This window comes from Apodemus sylvaticus, chromosome 11, assembly GCF_947179515.1.
Source record: "Apodemus sylvaticus chromosome 11, mApoSyl1.1, whole genome shotgun sequence".
In the NCBI taxonomy this organism is placed as follows: domain Eukaryota; kingdom Metazoa; phylum Chordata; class Mammalia; order Rodentia; family Muridae; genus Apodemus; species Apodemus sylvaticus.
Genome location: NC_067482.1, coordinates 58,423,925 through 58,449,449, shown reverse-complemented (window position 1 = coordinate 58,449,449; position 25,525 = coordinate 58,423,925). Strand labels below are relative to the sequence as shown.

The window sequence follows — 25,525 nt, the reverse complement described above, 5'->3', positions numbered from 1 at the left end:
AAATTTTGAGCAGCAATGAAAAAATGCTGGGTAATATATTTATTACCTAACATTACTAACTATATACCTAAGACAAATTCTTACATGTAAATTACAAGCCGGGCATGGTAATCCCAGCACTCAGGAGGCAGAGGCAGGCGGATTTCTGAGTTTGAAGCCAGCCTGGTCTACAAAGTGAGTTGCAGGAACCAGAGAAACCCTGTCTTGAAAAACAAACAAACAAACAAACAAACAAAGTAAATTACACTTCAATAAAGCAGGAACTTCAAAAACTATGTTAGCTAGACTAACCATCCAGGAATGTAAAAACCATTAGAACCCCACAAGGGAGACCATGTGATATCCCCAAGGTTCACACTGCATACCGACTTACTGCTCTGCTTCCTGGCTTCACTCCTGTGCCTTTAAGACTTGTCTAATCTTAACTGATCCTGCCTCAGGTATCTGGTTCTTACTATGTTCCTTGCACCTAAGATCTACAGTTGGTTTTTGTTCCCTCTCTTTTACCCTCTCCCTCAAAAAAAAAAAAAAAAAAAAGGTTAAAAAGTTGTATATCATGTGTTCTTGCATTTCTAACTTCTTAATCAGGTTCAATCTACTCTAGTCTAGGTGTAGTATGTAAATCTGGAGTATGTCCTAGATACAATCCACAATATTCCACCCCCCAATACCTACAATCTGTTAATTATAGTGAGTCTACAACAATTTCATGAGGAAAAAAACACATAGTAACTTAAAAGTGTAGGACACTTGCCAAACACCCAGATTTAAGCTCATCTTATCTATGTAACAATGAGAAGACTACTAAGGACACTTTTGATATTGAGTTCAAATGGCTTGAGACAATTCAAAGTAAAACTCAACTTTCCATAGCCTGAAATGATGCTTGTCTCACTAGTGGCAAAGCCAAATTCTTACCCTTGCGTAATGGCTGCCTGTGAAGCATTGTATTCATAGGTCTGAAATGAACTTTTCTTGAGAACCAGTAAAAAATTCTGAAGTGACAGATTCCCTCTCCAAGTCTAATAGGTATTATATACAAAACATAATCAGTATGTAAACAAGTATCTACCAAGCTAGTCAACTGTAACTTTCACATGGATTAAATTTGATTTTCCACTTGTGAAATGCATTATCAGGCGGACACACTTCCCAACAAAGCCAACAATCTGAGATCAATCCTCAAGACGCAACGGTAGGGGAACAGTGACAGGAGTTACAGCAACGAACAGCAGTGAGCTCAGGAGCCAGAATCAAAGGGAACTTTAGGGTTGTTAAGTACACAGGAGTACTTTTCTTCTTTTTTCTTTTTCTTTTTTTCAAGACAGGATTTCTCTGTGTAGCCCTGGCTGTTCTGGAACTCAGAAATCTGCCTGCCTCTGCCTCCCAGCTGGGATTACAGGCGTGCGCCCTGAAACCCACCTGCCTCTGCCTCCCAAGTGCTGGGATTAAAGGCGCGCGCCACCACAGCCTGGCCGGAGCACTTTTCATAGCCTCCAAGTAGGTTCTGCTAGAAATGTTGGATTAAAAGTCTCTTAATATTATGGTTTTCTCTTAATAATATGATTTTCTCTTAAGACAGAGTTAAACAAGACAGAAACAATTGCAGAAACTTTCTTTCACTTACTGTCAAGACCAATGAGCCAGTACTGTTTTCTCCTCATCTCTTAGATGAGGTTTCTAGATACCCTGCATCACTAGGCACCATATAATACGAGGTGCACTAAAAGTATTCAGGTAGCCTGAAACTGACACATCAACGGATCACAACTATACATTTTATCTTTCATTTAAAAAAAAAAAAAAAGAGGCAGAGATAGGAGAATCAGTGATTTCTTAGGCCAATCTAATCTAGAGTCAACAGCAGGTCACCCAGGACTTCATATTGAAACCCTGTCTTAAAACAAAGTAAAATAACAAGAGAAAGGCACATTCAAATGTAGTAACAGTATTTAGTCTATAAGTGAAAAAAAATATTGCAATACTTTTGACTGGCCACATCAATCATCTCATTTTGGTTCCAGAAGGGTTTTAGTTTGTCTACTGCCTGTCAAATAGGAAGCTTATTTTAACACATTATACAAATTACAAGATAAAAGCGTCCAACATTCATTTAGTAAAACTAAAGGTGATCCAGAATACTGTTCCCTCCTATCCAATACAAATAAAGATGTGCTAGGGAGCTAGAGTGCTTTTAAACTGTTTATCTGAGTACAATAAAACATGACACAACGCATTTAACAAGGTAATAAACTATCGGCCTTATGAAATGAGCTTTAGGAATGAGGACAAAGCCATTCTTCCGTTATTCTGTCTCTGGGGATCCAATTTCAAAAAATATTACACACTTTATCCCATTAGATTACATACTGATTAACCTAAGAAAGTGCTACATTATGCTCTTTAAAACCTGGGTTTAATGGCTACTGTACCTAAGGAGTACTCCTTTTAAAAAATGCTAAATATGTAGTAACCGTATAATTACAATGAAAAAAGAAAAATCCCAACACTTGGGAAAAGCAGCCACTCTCTATAGAGACTCTTAGAATAAAAGATACAGAAGGACTTGGGCCAAAATTAGTATAAATAGACTTTATTGAAGTCAGTGCCTCTGTACGGAGACAGAAGATTGTGTCTACAGAAGCACAAGTTGTAACATTTCACAACTTCTAAAAGGAATGTCAACAATTACAACGATCATGCATACCATGGTCGATAATCACATTTTAGAAGCATTTTCAACCATTTCTAAAGAAATGCTTATAACATTGTTATATATAGAACTACTTTCAATAAACTGCAAAACATTGATCGACTTTTCCAGTATGAGCTACAGTGTCAACACAAAGGGAGGCATAAATGTTTAATTTATGAAATCAGAATGGAATATTTACTGTAAAGAAAAATTAAAAAGCTTTCAAATAAAGGCCATTATTGAACCAACATGAAGAGCACAACTTGAACTTGACTTCATTCATCTTTTAAAGCTGTCCTCTGAATAACTTCAGTTCTAAGCATTGAATTCAGTACTGTGAATATTCCTTGGATTGAAGTTTGGCAATAATGCGGTCCAACTGTCTCTTTGCTTCACACTGTGGGAAATTGCTCATGTCATAATATTGAGGGGCAATTTTCACCAACCTGTCCAGAATGGGGGGGGAGGGGGAAGAAGTTATGAAATAAAGATTTAAGAACTAGAGTTGCTAATAATTACACTGCTGCTGAATGAAGGCAAATGTTCAAACACAAATCAATGATAAAAGATTTAAAACCACATCTTTACAAACATCAGTTTAAGAAATATCAGCTTAGCAAAAATATAAATAAATCTTCTGTTGAATTTATCAACTATGAAAAAAAGTATCAGGATTAATTTTTCTAATACTTTATTTACATTAATATAAAAACACAAAACTATTTAGTGTTTTATTCGCCTGCACTTCAACCTGTACTTTAAAGGTCATGGTTTTTATAAGTAACTTCATCTCATTATCCATATTAAGAACTACAAATATAAAACTATATAACGTTTTCCCTTGGTAAAACATAATAAAATGATAACATTCTAAACAATTGAAGTGTCAAAAGCCATAAATCAGTGTTGGACAGAAGCAGCAAAACACTGGGTGGCACAACCCAACATAAATGCTTTCCAGTCCACTCTTGGTTGGCATTCCCATAACACATAAAAATGGTGGTGGTAGGGAAATCACAAGGGTACCATTTTGCTAAAAAATTGAACAGCCTGTCATAATCTCAGTTTTTAGAAGCTAATATGCTAAGGAATAATTTGATGTAATTTTTACCTTTATATATGTCATAAAACCCCTCAGCATTTAATAAAGACAAATGAAATACTTAAACCAAGTAAAATATTAAAAAGACAAACATCTGCCAACAGAGACTACAACAAAATGGCACCAAGAAACTCCTGATGGTCCTCAACTCCCTGCCCACACTAACATTCCCACTGTCCTCTCACCATAACACTGACTTAAAAACAAATGACAAAAGCAAATCATACTATGATGTTAATCCTAGGTCTATATACAAGAGTATACACACCTAGATGAGAAGTTCAAGCTATACAATGAGTAAGGATACATCTAGGCATATTCTATCCACAGCAAAATACTAAAATCAAATTGAACACAGTGTGCTTACTTACCATTCTGGCTTGATATCTGTACATGTCCGGATATAATTCTTTGTTGTCAGCACAAACTCATTATAAAGCACCCATTCAGGCTTGTGATCAAGCACAGTAGAGGGGTGCAACTGGACCACCTGGTTATCTTTCACAGTTAAGTAATGCCCTGTACGTTCTAAATGTGCCACCTGAAACAGAAATAATTAGTGCTTCCAGTAAAATACTTATAAAACAGTATGAGGCTATTTACATGAAAACTTAAAAATACTCTTGTTTGTTTTGCTGTGTGTGTGTGTGTGTGTACATACATGCTCATGTGTTTTGCTTGCCTATTTGTGTACCATGTGTGGCTGCCTGAGGGGGGGGGGGGCATAAAAAATGCTGGATCCCTTAGAATTGGAGTTACAGTCGGTTTTTAGATGTTATGTGGGCGCTGAGAATTGAACCCAGGTCCTCTGGATGAATATAGTCAGTGCTCTTAACCACTGAGCAAATCCCCAGTCCTCATTTTCTATCTCAGGCATGTCTCTTTGGCACCACACACTAACTACAAAGTAGACAAAGAAAAATTCAGAATGGCTTAAATTAAAGGACACTAGGATTTTACAGTGCCTCAAGTTAGTCATAAATATCAATAAGCACTGTGTAGAAACACTAAAGAAATGTAGTTATTTAAGTGTGGAGACAAGGAGGCTGGAGATGGCTCAGTAGTTAAGATAGTTAGCTGTTCCTCCAGTGGACAGTGGATGCAGTGTACATGCACACACACTCAGTCAAAATAATTGCATGTAAATTAATAAATGTAGAGATGTTTAAAGAGGAAAATAAACTGCAGACTTATGGATTCATGCATCTAACAGCTTCACTAGTGGTCTTATGATAATACACTTTAAACTATGAACCAGATTTTGAGGAACTTTAATAGATTTAGCAAAATCAAAAGGCAAACACTTATATTTGTACCTGAAATGGCCAAAGTACTCATTTGTTACAACAAAGACTCCAGTTACAAAAACCAGGGACTTCTAAAATTATACCCAAATAAACAAAAATTCTAACTTAGCTAATTAAGGCACCAACTTGCTACTCATTAGACATGATTCTGCATAGGTAAGTCATTCAAAGAAACTAGACCAAAGAGTAAGAGCCAATTTTATATACTGTTCAACTCAAACCAAACCAAAAGCAAATACTACCTAGTCATTTAACTACTTACCTGCATAAAATACCCAGTAACCAAAGCTTTCCTTATATTAATATAATAGTCCCTGCTTGTGAAATCAGTACTTCGACGAGGCAAATTAAATCTGTCCATAATTCTTGATAGCTGCTGGCGTACATTGTCCGCAGACATCAGGGACCGGTAGTTAATGAAGTTGTCATAACACCACTGAACAGATTCATGATCTAAAAAGTAGGGGGGGAGGAAAAAGAGAGAACCATGAATCATCCACACAGTAGAACATTTTGAAAGGCAACTTTTTATTTAAAAAAATAAAAATTAGGCTACAGGGCTGGAAAGATGGCTAAGTGGTTAAGAGTGTGCTTTGTCAGAGACCCAAAGGTTGGTTCCTCACACCCATACTGTGTGGCTCACACTGGGACACCTGCAGCTCCAGGTCCAGGGATCTGAAGCCTCTGCTCTCCTCAGACACTTGCATTCACCCACAGACAGGAACAAAGATCCACAGACAACACAAAATCTTTTGGTTTTTTTGTTTTGTTTTTCGGAGACAGGGTTTCTCTGTATAGCCCTGGCTGTCCTGGAACTCACTCTGTAGACCAGGCTGGCCTAGAACTCAGAAATCCGCCTGCCTCTGCCTCCGAAGTGCTGGAATTAAAGGCGTGCGCCACCACCACCCGGGACAACACAAATTCTTTAGTAAGACATTAAAACTAAACAACCAAGAGAACATTTATATACATCTTGTCTAAATAATTGCCAGCTTTTCTTAAAAGAAAACAAGCAATAAACCTGATTCAAATGAATTCATAGAAACAGTACTAAGGTTTCTGGCTAATCAATAGTAAAACATGATTTTGAATCAATGATTCTTAGCAAATTGAATTATTTACCTATTAACAGCCACCTGGCTGTTTCCAACAAAGGACTTATTAGACACTGGTAGATTCAGAGAACTTGGTAAAATGCCAGATTTTGCTCATTTTCAAAGAAATCACAGCCTTAGCTGATGAAAATAAAATACAACATTAATGAAGTGAACTTCAAACAAGTAGCATGATGCTCTCTAACGCTGCCTAAACTAGTCCTCTACATGGAGATGCTAAATTCTGACTGCAACGACATCTGCCCCAACAATTTACAAGCAAGATTTTATTGTTATCTGTGTCTTCCAAGGACTATAAGTAAGCATGCCAAGTATTAATAATTTTTACTACATATATTATCAAAAAGGTATTTCTCTAATGATTTCTTGAAAAACTTAAAACCAGTATTATGCAATTCAGAGCTTAAAAGGTACCAAATATATCAAAGGAAAAGAATCCTTTTGGAGTAGCCTATTTTTAATGACAGACACACAAGAAAATTGCATCATCTGCTTTACTGATAAAATTGAAAGGGTGGCAAAATTGAAAAAGTGTTAAAAAAAAAAAAAAAAGCATTAAAAACTAGAGCCAGGGCTGGAGAGATGGTTCAGTGGTTAAGAGCACTGATTGATCTTCCAGAGGTCCTAAGTTCAATTCCCAGAAACCACATGATGTCTCATAATGGGATCCGATGCCCTCTTCTGATGTGTCTGACGACAGCTACAGTGTACTCATACATAAAAGAATTCTTTAAAAAAATTAAGAATAAGCAGGACTAAGAAATACATCTTCCAACTAAAGAATATGACCAAACGCTGGGGAATGAAAATTTCTAAACTAAGATATTGATTTGCATACCCTAAGCAAGTGTACAGCTTTTTAAAGTTTCCCAATTTTTAAAACTCAAGCAGAGACTAACAAGAGCGTGGCCTGGTTAAACCATCTGCTGTCCTAGCTACGCAGAGAGAGTATCACCCAAGTTTAATGTCTGCTTGGATAAACCAACTAACTAACCAAATGACCAATCAAATGACAATGTTAGTTAAGATAATCACCTATCACCTGATGGCTCTACCATATTTCTAAATTGATTTAAAAAAAAAAACCTAAATGGGATAGAGAAAAATCTAAACAAATGCTTGTTAGTCACCCCTTAAACGCCAAGAGTTACTCTACATATTCAAAGGCAAGTCACTTGGTGTTAAAAAAAAAAGTTTAATTGTAAATATTGTACAGATATTAAGATATTTTATTCACATGACATCTTAGCTTCCCTGTATTCCCAAGGGGGGAAAAAATCTCAGATTCAATAGAATATGAAACATTCAAATAATGGCATGGTGAGCTGAAAATTTAGTTTTTAAAAACTGTATTTTATGCTGTATTTTTAATTCTGTGTGGGGAACAGGTAAGCTACCAGTGGAGGCCTAAGTCTTCAGATCCTCTAAAGTTAACAGTTGTTCTAATCATCCAATGTGGGTGCTGGGAACTGAACTCAGGTCCTCAGGAAGAACAGAAAGAGACTGTAATCACTGAGTCATCTGTCCAACCCAAAAAGTGTGTAGTTTAAAAGGTAGCAGTTACTAAATAAGACTGCTCTACTTTCAAAGTGTCTGTTCTATCACATACATTTGCTGCCTCTGGTATAATACAAGGACACAGAGAGTAACAGGTATAAATCCCACCAAGGCTTACCACCCTTTTTTGGGTAACTAGAAGCATTTAATTAAAATCCATGCCTCTAGGGAATTAATATTACTTTCTAATTCATTTTCTACCTCTAGCTTCTGTGGCTAATACAACAGAGTAAGACATCTTTGGATATCCATTGTTTAATATTTTCACCAAACTCACCTACCAAAATACATATATTTAAATTTCATAATTGCTTTGATATAAAATTGGAGAAATTTAATAAGTGGGCAACTAATGTCTTTCAATTTTATAGGTGAGAAGCGAGTGAACTTTTACAGGCCACTTGTAGTATGACCAAGAACAGGAACTCAAACCAATTGCTTGTTCAAGTTGTTAGTTTTATTATAAGAATGTTAGTAAGATTACATAAGTAATATAAAATTATTGAAAAATTATGACATTTAGAAATAAAACATAAAGCATATCACAATTTTTCTATGTTGTCATTAAATGTATACAGGTCTCATTTGTATCACTGTATTTTTCAAGTTTTCTATAATTGTTCCTCTTTCCCTTGATAAACCTAAAAAATTTTGAAAGAGATTGGCAATTCTATTTTAAATGCTAGTCAGCAGTTTTTCTAATGAACCTGGTCACAGAGTATAAATGAAACTGAGATGAAAAAACATCTATGTTCCACGTGACATTCAGACAAGAGTCCCTTCAATCTAATTTTACTTACTTTGTTTAAACGCGTGGTAGACATTCAGCAGTGTCAGATGATCTCCATCTATGTGGGCAAATCTCATCTTGGCCTCATCTGCAGCTTTCTTGGCCTCCGTGGGGCGAACAAAACACTGTGGGACTAAACAAGGTTGGTATGGGCCCAACACAAACGCCCATATCGATGAGTCACGCATTCACAGATAGAGGAACAAGGCCTAGCTAGGTCAGTTCACAGAGCATAGGGCAGGGCAGGATGGCCTCCAACTGCATCTTGGACTGTTTACTACCTTGAATTGGTACATCACCTAACCACATCTGTAAGACAAGAGGGTTTCAAAGCTACAGAGTACCTGATTATTTTAACTAGATCTAAAAGTAGGCATCAAAACAGCTATTCTGAAGGCCATCAAATTACTAGAAAACTCAACTTATTTCAAAAACCAGTGCTGATAGCTCTACCAATAACCAGAAGTATGGTATCAATAGCCTTTTAGTTAACTAATTGTTCAAAAGGCCATCCATTCAACCCACTGAATGGCTATAGTTAGGAAGCTGTACTTGCCCACTAGTAACTAAAACAACCAGTCTACTGCCACATTTCTATCAAAATTATTTCCCTAAATCTGTGGCTATTACCAACTGGTGGGTATCACTATTAGCACCGGTAAGCAAAAGCATATGTAAACATTTAAAAAAAAATACTCAAGAAATCTTGGGTTTGATGATAGCAGTAGTGGTGGAAGGTTAAAATGGCCTTAGAATTAAGAAAATTCCAGAAGGTTGGGATATTCAGTCTAATGTTGCAGCATTTTAATAATAAAAAAATCAGTTAATAAAGCCCCAAGTTTAAAAATTTTGAATCAAACTCTCAATATAAAAGTAAATCCAATATTAAAGAATTGACAATTAGTCTGAAACAGTCAATATTTCAAGGATCATCAAAATATTGAACTATAGTAGTTGTTTAGAGCCTCAAGATTAATTCACAATCTTACAAAGTATGTGCTACATCTTTTTGAATACAACCTTCCTAATTAATTCACTTTAGCAATTCCAGTTATAAAAAGCTGTATCAAAATAAATATTTAACAAGTTTGGGACTTTTCAATATATTTTGAAGCTCTTATAACCTTACCAATAAAAATCACAATCAATTCAGATAGAAAATAAAGGGAATAATCAACAATGAGATCAAACATAGCATCAAATTACTCTTTTGCATAGTTTCCCCCTGTAAAGATGCCAAGGTAGCCAAATAAGACATCAAAGCAATCACAGTAAGCATTGTAAGTCTTGCTTAATGTAACTGAAGCAAGGTAACTCATAAAAGTAGAGAAACATCTCACAGCTCTAAGCACTAACAGGAGAGCCCATAGGCCTCCAGTTTTCAACTCAGAACCTCAAACTAATGAGAGAGAAAAAAAAGAAGGAAAAAAAAAAGGGGGTGGAGGACCTTCACAAGCTCTGCTTTTTGTCCTGATTTCTCCTTCACTGCAATTTCAATTATAACATTGTCCTTGTTTAAAAAAACTCTATGTGTATGTTTATTCTCAATAGTGTAGACAACCACCAGTAAATCCTGTGCTCTTCCAAATTCCTACTACGCATAAAACATCTAGCTTGATGAGTTCAATCTCACAATGACCTACTGTAAAGGATTAATACTCTAAACACAACAGAAGTACTGTTTACTATGTCTGATAATAAAAACCTACAGGAAAAGAAATCCTAGCAAATAACACAAGCACATGATTTAATAATTCTTGCCCCTTTCTCTAAAAACTAAAGTCGTTGGGAGAAAGACAACTGGGAGAATATAAGAAACATATAAGCAAGGCAGACAACAACCTACCACCACCTCTGCAAATGAGACAATTTATGTAAAACACTGATACTGCCCTGCCCATCTGCTCTGAGTCTGATCAGTCATAACTCTGCAAGAAAACATTTAGCTACTTAAGTAAAAGTCACACCATTAGAATATACCATACATCTGAACTATGCCAGAATTTTATTTTAGAAAACTTATTCTTTAATTCCATAGATTTTGGAATTTATGGCAATAAGTAATCAAAATCAATAAACCACTCTGCAATTAAAAGTCAGATGTCTCTAGTACTGAAACTAGTAGCATACAGTACTATGGTTACTTTTAGCTTAAAAAAAGAATCATTGGTTATAGTATTTCTTCACCTTTCCGGAAATCTAATTTCCAAGTTAAAGTTTATTGCCACTAAGAAAGAGCACTAATTTCTCAATGTAACATCTAATGTTTAAAAATTGTCAAGTTTATAAAAAGATTTCTTTAAGCAGGTGTTTTTCTGCCATTGTAAACAAATATCAAAATCAGATTTTGACTTCAAGCCCCAAATTATACATTACTACTTCTTCTATGTGACACTAAATCAGAAACTCTTGTCACTGAATACACATACATGTAGGAAAGGCTCGATTTTATTTAAATGTAACACAGGCTCAGTGAATATCAAGTACTAGCAAAGTTTCTGTACTTTTAATAAACTGTTAAAATAGGACTAATGGATCTTAAAAAAAATGCAGTTACAATGGCATTTATTCTTATTGCAATTTCTGTCTATACTCAATAGAGCCAATGTTTTACTATATTTTGCGCACAAAAACTTTACTTTTCTAAGAATTTTTATAAAGCTAATTTTTACAAGATATTTAGGAAACGAAGTTCCTTAAATCTATGTGTAAAATCTATTATTAACATACTGGGTAGTTGTAGTAATGATGATAATAATGATAACAACAACAGTAACCAACACAAGGGAGTCCACCCAACCTCTGGAGAGCTGGGTCTTTGGTCCCTCTCCCTCTATTACCTGACAACATAGCAGTAATAGATAGGACCTCATTAGAACAGTTGTAGTCACAACTTGCAATAACCATTTTAGCGAGCTGTGGATCTAAAGGAAACTCTGCCATCATGGATCCCAATTCAGTCAGATCTCCATCATCATTTAAAGCAGCCAAATAATTCAAAAGTTCTAGGGCTCTCATCAGAGTTTCAGGAGCTAAGAGAAAAAGGCAATCTATTAGATGAGTTGTCTTAAGTAAGCAAAAATATGACAGTGCAAACTATTATAAGCCATCTCATTTTTCATTCATTATTGGATCCAGTTCAGAACTCAAACTGTCATCAAATTCAGTAATACAGATAGAGCAAACAATACCACATTAAATGACTTTCAAGCCAGGCATTATGGGAGATAGATGTAACTCCTACATAGAGAAGCCAGGATCTTTAGTAAGACTAAAGCCAGCAGACAATTATTTTTCCAGGAAAAGTTAGAAGTGTAAAATTAGAAGTAAAAAACAGAAGTATAGCCGGGCAGTGGTGGTGCATGCCTGTAATCCCAGCACTCTGGGAGGCAGAGACAGGCAGATTTCTGAGTTCGAGGCCAGTCTGGTCTACAGAGTGAGTTCCAGGTCAGCCAGGGCTATACAGAGAAACCCTGTCTCGAAAAAAACAAAACAAAAAACAGAGGTATAAAAATATAATTTTTATATTTGCCTACCCCGGCAATAATTCAATTAATGTAAATTCCCAGAATAACATCTAGAGGGGACTTACTCACTCTCATTAACTGCCACCGTCTTTAAAGTCTTAACACTGCCACATAAAACCAATCTTAATGCATAATGGAAGCAAAGGTAAATGTACTTAAAGCATATATAATCCATAGGATTTAAAGAAAAACATCTTCAGTTAACAGAGCTGATAAAAGGTGCTGTTTAAGTCATACCTGGTGGGTCCATAAAATCAAAATGTACCAAGTCATCAATACCAAGCTTCTTCAATTGTAATACAACTGATCCTAAATTAGAACGCAGAATCTCAGGATAGGTATTATCCTAATAAAAGTAAAAGCACATGTTATGGTAATAATACCCTTTATCCTTGCCCCCGTAACCTCTTGCTCTGGCATTATGTAACTTGTATGTAACTATCTCACAGGAGTAAGAATATTTGAGATTATTCTAAATGAAAAAAAAATCGTACTCTTCTCAACCACTTCTGTAATATTTAAGGTTTGGAGCTAGCACCTCAACTCGAAATCTTAAATATAAATGAGATGTATCAATACACCATACCATAACTCATTTGGGGCAAAGCTAAGGCACTTAAGGCTCTCTAAAATAGCCTTCTTAATGCTGCCCTAATGCTTCCTAATGTTATCGTGACCCCCCCACATCCATTAAAATTATTTCACTGCTACTCATAAGTGTAATTTTGCTACTGTTATGAATTGTAATGTAAATATTCATGTTTTCTGATGGCCGTGACTGGAATCCCCAAAGGGATTGCAATCCACAGGTTGAGAACCACTGTTCAAAATGGTTAGCTGAAATAAAGGAAGTTCTTTTGCTTCAACTAGAACATTATATTTACTCTTCTAAATATACAAGTTATAGCATTACTCCTTACCTGCATTTCTGTTTTATAAGCTTTCTCTGTGTAAAGTCTGAAGCATTTCCCAGGTCTGGTACGTCCAGCTCGACCAGCCCTTTGCTGAGCTGACGCTTTGCTAATTGCTGTCACCAAAAGAGACTCAACTCTGATTCTAGGATTATATACCTATTAGAATGGAAACAGTTTATGATTCTTTCTTCAGCAAAACATGAAATTAAAATCAAAGCAACACTCACAGGTCACAATTTATGTCAAATAAGAGGTAGTTTGTTGCCCCTGACAATCAGCTTCTGCACTGTTCACCTAACAGTCTACCTTTCTTTTGGCATTCTGTCTACATTCCATGCACAGACATGGTAGGCGAGCATGCAGATGGCTTACATCTGTCGCTCTTAACTTAAACTTGGCTATGTTGTTTAGTAAAGAATTTTGTCTGTCCCTTACCCCAAGGAAAGGCAGACAGCAACTTACTATCTGTTCTTATGAACAGGCAGTAAATAAGTTAGTCATATGCATTCATTTTAATGAGAAAGTTAATACACTTAAAGATTACAATGTCATAACTTATCTAAAACACGTTTGAACATTTTAGCAACTATTCACTTACAAGTAACTGGTGTTCCTTTCCCTAGAGAATTAAAGTATTCCATAAGTATGCCAGGTATACAAAATAGAAACTAATTCTGGACAAGTGGCTGACCTACATAAGTATGATGCAGGATTTTCTATTACTACCACTTTTCTACCTACATAAGACCATATGCCTAAGCCACCATCATCATACACAAAAGGAACACAAAACTTTTATACTAGAGCATTTGGAAAGTGTGGTCTAGATTACTGAACATAGCATTAATTTCTGAGAGTGAAGGCGAACACAGGGATCATGTTATACATTTGAAAATGAAACCCCAAATAGAGAAGTAATCTGAAAACCTGTTTTAGCCATAGATGAGCAAGCATTTAGTACCCTCCCCTCACAGTACATAAAGGAAGCTCTACCCATAGCTACCTTTTGTTTTGCAAATCCAGGGTCAATCACAAACACCACACCATCTATTGTCAAAGAGGTTTCCGCAATATTAGTTGACACAACCACCTGTTCAGAAATTAAGCAAAATTACCATGACTTAACCTACTGTCACTAACAAAAGATGTTTTAAACTAATAAATAAGACAAACTAAAATCATTTAGTGCAATATTAATCATTTCAACTTAATTCAAATAGCAATTCTTTATCAATACATAATTATCAAGCACACACTCAGTAATTATACAAATAGAAATGCGGCATCAAAAGGCAAGTAATAAATCACACTATTAGGCACAGTTTCTAAAATCAGACTCAATATTCCCTTCAAAGTTCACATAGCATGTATTCCAGTATTCCCAGGCAGTATTTACAAGGAAAATTTTACATATATAACACACAAAGACATCAATAGTTTATATAAAAATGGCTGAATGAGCAAAAATAAATTAAATAAAAACAAAAACTAACAAAAACCAAAGTGCAATCCAGTAAGAATTGGCGGATCCTCACAATGGAATATAAAAGGTTTAGTAAAAAGAGTGCATAATTTAGCAAAAACAAAACAAAACAAAAACAAACAAACAAACAAACAAAAAAACTAACAGGGATGTACTTGATACATTCACATACTATTATGATAGTCTATTCTCGAATTTGCATGTTTTTCCTATATTTTAGAATGTCTTGAGAAATTAGTTTGAGAGGGCTCATTCAGCTTAGAGAGTGCTTGACTAGCAAGTCAAAAAAAAAAAATGTTTGGTCAAAGAAAAGGGGGGGGGGTTGACAAAATTGGTTTTACATAGGAAATGGCATAAAATACTTTCTCTACTAAAGCAAAAGGAAATGGATGTTTCTTGATAGTAATGCTGACATTTGGAGACATGCATTCACCAAGTTCACACAGATGTATCCTAGCCTTTGTAATTTGGAAGGTAAGGTTAGACACTGAAAGTGTAAATGACAAAAAAAAAAAAATGCTTTGAGATTAAAAATGGGGTTATCTTCTACTTGAAGATGAAAATACCTTTTTAGCCTAGGACCTGAATATTAAACATTTCTCAGAACAGAGGGTCAGCTTAGCCAAGGGCTTATACATAAGAACAACTCTAGAAACACACAAGAATCGAAACAACTTGCATTCATTCCCGTTCTTTTACTTAAGAAAAAAAGAACAAACTTTTAATTCAAAACCTTAAATTCAGAGTAATATCCACTGCTTTAAATAACAGATTTCATATCTAAGTGGAAAATTACCCAAAATACTAGCAGAAAATCTTAGCATGTAGCAACAAATATTTCACATTTAACATAAAAAATGTCTTTTACATTGATCAACTAAGAAAAACACTGACAATTAGCAGAAGCTATTTTTACTTTCTATAGATCACATATTTATACAATCAGTAATTAGAAGGGAAACAAGGCTTAACATCAGTGGTAAGAAGAGTACAACCTACTGCACTATTCTTGTAAAAAGTCAGAGTTTTGTTTAACAAAGTTAACCAAGTATCAGAGCTAGATAGCAAACCAGAACACTACAAAGGTATTAATATCCTTTAAGTGTCAATTTGCTTTAAAAATTCCCCATATTAGACTAGTTAACACAGGTTTGTGGAGAACAAGATTAGAGATCTAATATTTAAAATGCCATATGAATACCTAGAATGATGTACTTTTAACTTCTTCAGTTCTGAATATATTTAAGACAGCAAAGCAAGACAATTATTTCCTGTTATGTTAAAAGTACATTTCACAAGGTTCTTCTAATATACAATGTGATAAAATTTTGTGATGTTACTGTACTGGCTGGTTTTGTGTCAACTTGACACAAGTTGCAGTTATCATAGAGAAAGGAGCTTCAGTTGGGAAAGTGCCTCCATGAGATCCAGCTGTAGTGCATTTTCTCAGTGATCAATGCAGGGAGGGACCCTTGTGGGTGGTGCTATCCCTGGGTTCTATAAGAGAGCAGGCTGAGCAAGCCAGGGGAAGCAAGCATCAAGTAACATCCCTCCATGGCCTCTGCATCAGCTCCTGCTTCCTGACCTGCTTGAGTTCCAGTCCTGACTTCCTTTGTGATGGACGTGCAAGTGTAAGCTGTATAAACCCTTTCCTCCCCAACTTGTTTCTTGGTCGTGATATTTGTGCAGGAATAGAAACCCTGACAAAGACAGTTACCAATTTTAAGGAATTACAAATGAGCATCTATGTTAGAACATAAGCACTGTTCGTCACTTTATGATCAATTTTCAAGTAGCATACACCCTCAGGATATGATGAATAAAGAGATGAAGATTCACATCATGTGCAAAAAGAGGAACCAGGTAGTGAAAATGTCATCATGCTTCTTAGAATAGTAAGTAACTTAAAACTTGGGAATTGGGCTGGAGAGATGGCTCAGTGGGTTAAGAGCACTCTCTTCCAAAGTATCTAGCAAAAGACACTTAAAAGGTATGACTTGGAGTTATATTTTTAACTGAAGCAAGAAACCCTGCTCCATAGTCTTTTGTGTGTGTGTGTGTGTGTGTGTGTGTGTGTGTGACTACTCTTCCAAAGGTCCTGAGTTCAAATCCCAACCACCACATGGTGGTTCACAACCATCCGTAATGAGATCTGATACCCTCTTCTGGTGTGTCTGAGGACAGCTACAGTATACTTATACATAATAAATTAATAAATCTTTTTTAAAAATGTGATTTTTTCCTGAAATTTAGTATTTGACAATTATGATGCCCACAAGCCACACACACACACACACACACACACACACACACACACACACACACACACACACACAGACTATGGAGCAGGGTTTCTTGCTTCAATTAAAAATATAACTCCAAGTCATACCTTTTTAAGTATCTGTTGCTAGGCATATTTCAAATCCCACAATTGTTAACTGAGCCTTTCTAGTCTAGTCTAGTCTAGTGTGATAGTCACTGAAGTATCTACCATGGGAAGGACAGGATTTATAAACCATAAAAGGTGGTTTCAGAAACAAAAAGGGCTAATTTTCACAAAAGTTGTTAGAATACACTTATTCAAATCTGAAAATAGCAGCTATAGCTAGGTAACAAACACACACACACAACACCCACACACAGGAATGAATGGATGAGCATATGCAAGAGATGGTTTATAGAGCTGCACTGCAGCCTCGTCAAGAGGTAAAGCAAGTAGTAAATCATCTAGATGTAACAGTTCACCATTCAATTAGGAACTAGTCAGCAAAGTGATCCTGAAGTAGTCAAGGAATTTGCTTGGGAAAAGCAGGAATGTCACATGCCTGTTCTAGACTATACCTTTGTAATAGTGTTCAAAATTAGCAAAGTGTAAAAACTCAGGACTAGGAAACTATCTTAAGGTAAAGTGCTGTAGTAGAAAATAAGCCCTCAGGTGGCATCAGTATGAAAAATTTCAAGGTATCCATATCTAAATAAAACCTATTTAGTTCACTAAATGCTCTTCAAATAGAATTTAGGGAGCTTGGCTTGCCCTGCATGGATACTGTTTGTCCACAATAATTACCTAAATTAAGTTAATTTTCACCTTTTTAGCTACCAGAACATGGAGTATTCCCGTCCAATTCAAAGACACTCATTAGCTCGTGTGGTTAACTATCTTTAAATAATGAGATCAATAACCCTTCTTTCAAAACCATGGAACCATCTCTACAAGGCCATGTCCCATTTTACTGAGCAATTCATATTTTGAGGCTTAATAGTAACTAATTAGCTATAGCTTAGGCAACAGAAAAACAAACCTATTTTCGCTTGGAATGTTGCCTCATGCTCGCTATTCCAACACTAAGGAAACTCAAGTAGAATGGACTGTCCAGACCAGACTAGACTATACATTTTTCTTGTTTTTGTTTTTACATCCTGCGGTAGCTTTGAGCTTGGTGTAATAATTAAAAATAAATCATCACTGTGAAACGATAGATATACAAAATACAAATACTTTCACCACAAACTTAGTTCTTCAGGTTCTTCCTGAACAGCATACTACCACAGAAATGATTTAAGATGTCCTAGAGAATGCACTAATGGCAACTTCAACCTAATGAAGCACTAATTAGACCAGAAACTAGTAAGAACCGGCTCAAGTTGAAATCATGCACTGGTATTTTTCAACAGTGCAGTCTTATTTTCAAGTTTATTAAGACCTCAATTTTAACATCTTACCTTATTTTGAAAGTGGTACTGAGCACAGTGCCTCAGTTGGAGTACCCTTGCTCCCTCACCCAAGAAAACTACATAACCCTCTACCAAAGAATGTTAATATGGCTCCTGTCTTCAAGGAATTCATGTATTTATTCAGTGTGATGAATGCTTCAGATTCTGTATAGAGTCACCATTTAACACTTGTCGACTTAAAATTCTATTCTCTCAGTCAAAATTCTAAGGGGACAAAATACAAACTTTAAAAAAAGTCACTTAGTTTTGGAGTGTTATATATCTAACAAAAGAAAGACAATATTTGGGCAACTTCTCCTCCTTTTCCCTTATCATCCTAAGCACTCTACCATCTACTAAGAATGGTTGTCTCTATGGGAGAAAGTAGTTCTTTTTCTTAAAGGGTCCAAAAGTATAGTTTAGTACATTTTTTCATTCCCTTCTGAAATGCAGAGTATTCTGTTGTGGCCAATCAGTCAGTCATCCATAGCTTTGAGTGATGGAAATGGTTGTGAGTTTTTGTTGTCTTCTTTTTGGAGACAGGGTCTCACTATGTAGACCAAGCAAGGGTGCCTCGAATTTGTGTTAACTCCATTTTTTAGGCAGGTTCCATTCATAACCTAGGTTAGTTTTAAATTCTTTATCATCCTGCCTCTTCTGCCAGAGAGTGCTATTATCACAGGCATGTACCATGATAATCTAGCTTCTAATTTATGAGTGACAGTATCTCATAGGTTTTCTACTATCAATAATATGGCTATAGAGAGTAATGTTACCTTTCTTCCAATTGCTCCATTCTGTTTTTTTGGAGGTGGTGGCTCAAAAATGCGTTGCTGTTGCTGGGGTGGAAGAGTAGAATACAATGGAATGATTTTAATATCACCAACTTCAGGGCCCAAATCATCAACTTCACGCTTTATTCTCTTACAGGCCTCATCAATTTCCTACAAAATAAAAATGTTAAACAAGAATGAAAACAAAATTCATCCTCGTAGTATGCATTCCATTCGACATACCTATAATCTGCCTTCATTTCATGGATAACCGATTTCAAATTTGGTAACCAAAAGTAAAGAAATTTAAGTTAGATTTTGAAACAAGCAAAGAAATTTTGATTTCTATATTGAGCCAAATATGTAAATACCATATTTGCATTCCATATCCCTTTTCTTGAAGACTCAGACATCCTAATTAATTCTCAACAAATTGTATTAAAATTGAAATTTCTCATCCAGGAATACTTAACTGCACTCATAACCTTTTCATTTTCACAATCTAAAAGAAACTGATGTGTTAGATATTTAAAATACAGCAATTAGGCTTTAATGTCACATATCACTGATGCAATTATATGGAAGAAATTGCATCATTGTGCCTAATAAGAACAAGCACCTTTATAGTATCAACATAGATATTTCATAACTATGCTGACACAAATGCCTCAGAGTCACTTCAGAATGTTCTCCACCATGGCAAACTAATCCAATGCATTTGTATTCAAATACAAATCTAAAGAAAGATGCAATAAATGCATTTGGGAAATGAGCAGCTGCTCTGGACGTGGCAAATGGCGTTAAAAAGGCTGATGGTGGACAATAAATGTTTTGCTGAAGCAATTAAACTTGAGGCTGGAAGAGATGTCTTACTGTTAAGAGCACTATTGTTCTTCCAGAGGACCAGGGTTCGAATCCCAGCACCCACATGGAAGTTCACAACTGTATGCAACTCCAAGATCAAACATGCTCACATAGACATACATGTGACAAAACACCAATGCACACAAAATAATGGTAAACAAAATAAAAAAAAATTTTTGAGGCTGGCCAGCAGTTAAAAGTACTGGCTACTCTCAGCACCAATGTGGTAGCTCACAACCACCTGTTCTGTTCTGGTGCTGAGAACACAAGGTACATGTCTGATTCACAAACATAATACATACATACAAGCATGCATGCATACACAAATTTAAAAGAAATCTTTAAAAATATAAAATCCTTATTTTGTTGGAATGTAAACAAAGAATATAGAAAATAAAAATATTAAAAAAAAGAATCCAAATTTTGTTTTGAGATCTCAAGTTTCTAGAAAATGAAAAATTAATGACAATTATTTGAAAAAAAATTAAAGTTTTTTTAAGAAAAAGATTGCTTTTAAATGCTCTGTATAGAATAGAATGCCCCCTGCTGGCATGTAAATATGGAATTAAAATCCCTATTAGAGTGAAAAAGCTTTGAAATAAAGAAAACCAGACTCCTAATATTTCAGATTTGTTTATACCAGTCACATTAACAGGTAAGTGATAAGCCTAGCATCTACATTCCATGTACTAAAAAAAAAAAAAAAAAAAAAAAAAAAAAAAAAAAAAAAAAAAAGGACTTTTAATATAAGAAATCTATGCAAAACAAACCAGCTGAATGTCTTCAATCTCAAAATATATCAAGGGTTCACAACTATAATTTTACTTCATTTCACAACATGCTAGCACACAGCTAAAAACAGGAGGCTCACTGCCTTCCTTTCCCCCAATGAATGAGATGAATTACACTAAGCTGACTCAGAAAAAAAGCCCATTTGGTTCTCTCCATGAGATCAGCTGAAACTTCTAATACCATTCAAGTATGCCTTCTCAGAGTAGATTAAGTCAAGAGGAAGTGAGAAATTGTAGAGACCAAACACAAAAGGACAAAATGAATACCAAGCATTGGCTTCAACAGTTAAGAGCATGAATGTTGTTCACATGCCATTTGAAAAGCAATTAGTTAAGTCTTTCAGAAGTTTTATGGAAAATTTTCCACTTTAACTGCATAAAAGGCTGACTAGTAGCAAAAGAGGGAAGACTATCCAGGAAACTGTATTTTCAACACACCTCAGCTCACAAAAGAACTAAGGGAGCGTCTCTACAGGGAAAGAATTTACAAATACCTTTCCCCAAGACCTTTGGCAAGATCTAAATGTCTTTCCTGGTTATGCCTATGCAGCTAATATGGAAAGGCTGATAAATATCCAACAATGCACAGGAATCTGAGAACACAAAAATTTCAAACTCACAATATAAATAGTATTTAAGAAAATCATGTCCAAAGACACAAATAAGGACAATTCAAAACAAAACCACAAAACCCAGGATTTAAAAAACTATCTCAAATTCATAGCTCTTAACTGAATAGCATCTCTCAAAACATCACCTAGGTAGCAGTTCTATAGGAGAAGGACACAATAAAAAGAAAAGGTTTAGTACAGTGAGGCTGCCTTCGGTTTGCAGGAAACTGGAGCAATTTTCTACAACACAGTTTAGGTGCAGTTATATATCACAGAGAGGATCTCTCGGAGTATAAAACACTCCTCTGGAAAAGCGACCCTACGTATTAAGTGACACAAGGGGCTTGCAGACACTGTACTTCCCTTCACACTTCACTTCACTTCAAAAAACATTAAACAGAAACCAGAACTTGTTTTAGCAAATTCTCTTTCTTCAGACCAGAAATCTAGTGACCATACTTACAACATTCTAGATCAGGACTCAGACCTTCTACTGTAAAAGGTGCCCATATATTTAAAGAAATTTACAACAAACTTCCATTTCAATTGTATACGTTTGCACCCCTCTAAATATGAGCATCTAAAAAGAGGCAGTTAAATATTGCATATGTTCAAACAATTTAACTGAAAACTTTTAGAACTGAGATGAGAAAAATATGGCCAGCCTTGGTCATGCAAGTTTAGAGTTGCTAGCTAAGGGACATTTCTACACAAAAACTACGCAAATGATACATACCTCTTGACCAGTCAAGAAAAGAAGAAGGTCTCCTTCCTCCTCTTCACACATATGTATTTGGATCACAGTCCGAATAGCTGCTTCAAGATAATCTCTCTCTGGTTCTGGAGTATAAAAAATCTCAACAGGATGTGTTCGGCCAGGAATAGTTAAGAGAGGACAGTTATCAAAGTAAATCTGGAATTTCCCAGCATCTAGGGTAGCACTCATAACTATAACCTGTAAGAGGAAAACAGAAAATTACTTTTGAAGCTTAATCTCTAAAGATCCCTAGATAATCAAGGGGAAAAAAAAGTAGATACTGTTCTATAAGTCTATCTTATCAGCTATAGAGACAGCTTAGAAGGCTGGGTGTGGTGGTTTATGTCACCCTTAATCCTAGAACAGAATTGTATGGGAGAGGCAGACACATCAGACTTCAAGGCCAACCTGGTCTATACAAAGAGTTCAAGACAGCCAGAGCTACAAAGTGAGACCTTGTTTTACCACCAAAAAAGACAGTCTTTAAAAAAACATTAAAGATAAAGTACAGGCTGGTTTAGTAGCACATACATTAAACTCTAACACTGAGATAGTAGGTGGATCACTGTGTGAGTTCAAGGTCAACCAGGGTTAGAAAGTGAAATCCTGTTTTAAAAAAACAAAAATAAAAAAGGAATAAAATGTAGTTGAGTTATTTACATTTTAAATACTAGAATATGTGATAAGTAAACAATGCATAGGGCCTATGTAAGGGATACACTCATTCTACACCAAGTAAAGAGTTGTTAATATGCAATGATACAATTACAGTCTAATTAATGTAATTAATACATTGCATTATTAATAAAATCCAATAGACCAAATAGTAATTTGCCTTAAATTAAGTACAGCTATTTTGAAAATCTGAAAAATGCTAGGTCTTTAGGCCAGCAAGACACAGGGATCTACCCATATCTACCTCCCTGGCCATGGGATTACAAGAAGGTGCTACTACCCTCATACAAGACTGAAAGCAAGCTGGGTGTGGTGGCACAGGCCATTAATCCCATCACTCAGGAGGCAGAGGCAGGGGAATCTCAAGTTCGAGGTCAGCTTGGTCAACAAAGCAAGTCCTGGAGAGTCAGGGCTAGCAGATAGAGAAACCCTGTCTCAAAAAGCAAACAAAAAAGCAAACTTGTTTCTTTGGGGCTGATGGTCCTATGTACTTCTACAATGTTATACATGGGAATTTAGTACCTCTGGCATCTAAAAGCACCCACTGTTATGTGCACATTCCTACACATGCGGACGCAAACACTTAAAAATTAAAAAGTTACTTCTTCACCTTTAAATCTGATCTCTGCCTTACAACTTCCTTTAGAACACCCATGAGAATATCTGTAGCCAATGTTCTTTCATGGGCCTCATCAAGAATTATCACCCCATAACGCTCCAGGAGGGGGTCATTCATAGCTTCACGAAGCAGCATCCCATCAGTCATATACCTATAATCACAAGACAGCATTGGTCAAACTCATCTATAATATTTTAAAACAAACTATCCTAAGTAAAAATTGTAAAAATTAAGCTTCCAAATAAAGAGACACTAATAAGTTGTATTATCACAAAAACTACCAAATACAACAATATACTGAGAAACATAATAAAACTCCCAATTGTAGCATAGAATGATCACATGGTTTCACACAAATGCTAAAACTAAATTTATCACTTAAATGCTTTAAAAAAAATTCCTTAAAAAAACATTTAAAACAAGCTAATAAACAAGCCATTTTAAGTTGTTTCGTGCCATGACACTACTAAAATATCACTACATGCAAAATGCAAATTGGGAGGGGTAAAAATGAAACCCGATTTTTTTAAAGGCAATAATGTAACAATAGCTGAGAGCACACAAATCTACAATCTCCCATCAACACCATGAATGAAATGACCTAAAGGACAAAATGAATTCATTCATAAAGGCTCTGGGAATAAGCAGCATCAGCACCATGAGAATGCTGATCCTCAGATGTAAAATCAAAAGTAAATGACATCAAACTCAAGGACTCAAAAAAGAAACCAGGCTTAGAATGGCTTCAGAGAAGGCAGTTAATTTGGAATCCAACCACTGCAGAAGATACCATGTTATGGTCAGTATCAGATAAAGGGTGATTTGTAGAACATTGCACAGGTCACTATTCATTCTATTCTGGCCAGTGCTGTCACTAATACAGAACAACTATCCTAAGTTTGGCACCTGGACAAAAACACAGTATGCCTTAAAATGCTAATGTTCATGGCATAACAAAAATCTGAAGCCATTACTTATTACTTGATTTTGGTTCTTTGTCCTGTAATCTAACCATACCTAATCTTTCATAAGCCAACTTGACTTAATTTTATACCATCTATTGAAGCAGTTAAGTTCAGCACACAACACAGTGAACCCATCTCATTTACTCTAAGAGTAATTATAAATTTATTAAAACATTTGGCAAACAAGTACACCTTCACTATATGCATGAGTCAATTTTGAGGCAAGGACTTCTATAGATAGCTCTGGCTGGCTTGGACTCGAGTGCTGGCAAGAGTCACTCTTGAATGCTGCTGGCAAGAGTCATCATACCTGGTCCCCATTTATACAGCTTGTATTTTTACAGAGTTCTTTTCAAAATAAACCATCACTATTTCTGGAATCAAGAATTTATTTTAAGAACAAGATTTTATTTTAAGAACATAAAGGAAAAATCACTGTCAATAAAACAATGACTAAATGTCCTAACAATCCAGCCCGGTACCTGATAAGCCACACTATGGCTTCTAGATGCCTTGAAATATTTCCTATTTTGGTGGGCATTGTGCAAATATAATTTTCAGATGAGTTACTGATATGAGCTTAAGCAATCCAGTGACAAAGAATATGCCTTAGGTGCACAAAACCCTTGTTTTAACTTTTAGGGACATGAAAGAAGTGATTCTTATTTCAACAATATTGCTCAAATATCTATTATACCTCAAAACTGTTTCTATGCATTTCTGGACTATCAATTGCTAGTCTTTCAATAAGAAACCCTATATTTCTGAAAGAACTTTAATTAGCATATTAATTCTGTCTTTTATTTAAAAAAATTCATGTATTTAAAATGATGATGATATACAAAACTAGCAGATATTCACAGGAAATGACAAACACAAAAGTCCTATCAATTACAATACTTCAACTGATTCTATGATGTACCTGAATTTATAAGAAAGTTTCAAAGCTGGCATATTACAAGTAACTTGAACAGGCTTCCAATCATCATCATTTAATAAATTAAAGCTACATAAAATAAACATAAAGCTAGAATTGTTGAATAGCCCTAAACTAGCTTAAGTATTTTTCAACAAATTTATACAAAGAACATAGACCAATAAACTGTATATAAGTTATTCCTAACTAATGGGAGATTATGCCACAGGCTGAAGTCCTAGGTAAGAACCCACCTGAGCATTACTCCTGCTTCCCCACTGCAGATAGATTATCATCAGCTGCCTCACATTTCTGACCACCATGCATTATTTCTCATGATGTACCCCACC

The 25,525-nt window shown here is 35.5% G+C and overlaps 1 protein-coding gene across 1 annotated transcript in view; it reads right to left on the bottom strand.

The window, feature by feature from the left end:
• Window positions 1-2,577: 2,577 nt before the first annotated feature.
• Dhx15 (DEAH-box helicase 15) overlaps window positions 2,578-25,525 on the bottom strand; it is a 40,587-nt gene continuing 17,639 nt past the window's right edge. Inside the window, exons 4-14 of the mRNA XM_052198158.1 lie at window positions 23,286-23,445; window positions 21,980-22,198; window positions 18,981-19,148; window positions 14,011-14,097; window positions 13,014-13,163; window positions 12,331-12,439; window positions 11,407-11,598; window positions 8,577-8,699; window positions 5,367-5,557; window positions 4,169-4,338; window positions 2,578-3,141 (exon numbers count right to left, since the gene is read on the bottom strand). Coding sequence (XP_052054118.1) covers window positions 3,024-3,141; window positions 4,169-4,338; window positions 5,367-5,557; window positions 8,577-8,699; window positions 11,407-11,598; window positions 12,331-12,439; window positions 13,014-13,163; window positions 14,011-14,097; window positions 18,981-19,148; window positions 21,980-22,198; window positions 23,286-23,445 — 1,687 coding nt within the window. The 3' untranslated portion in view covers window positions 2,578-3,023. The remainder of the gene's footprint in view (window positions 3,142-4,168; window positions 4,339-5,366; window positions 5,558-8,576; window positions 8,700-11,406; window positions 11,599-12,330; window positions 12,440-13,013; window positions 13,164-14,010; window positions 14,098-18,980; window positions 19,149-21,979; window positions 22,199-23,285; window positions 23,446-25,525) is intronic.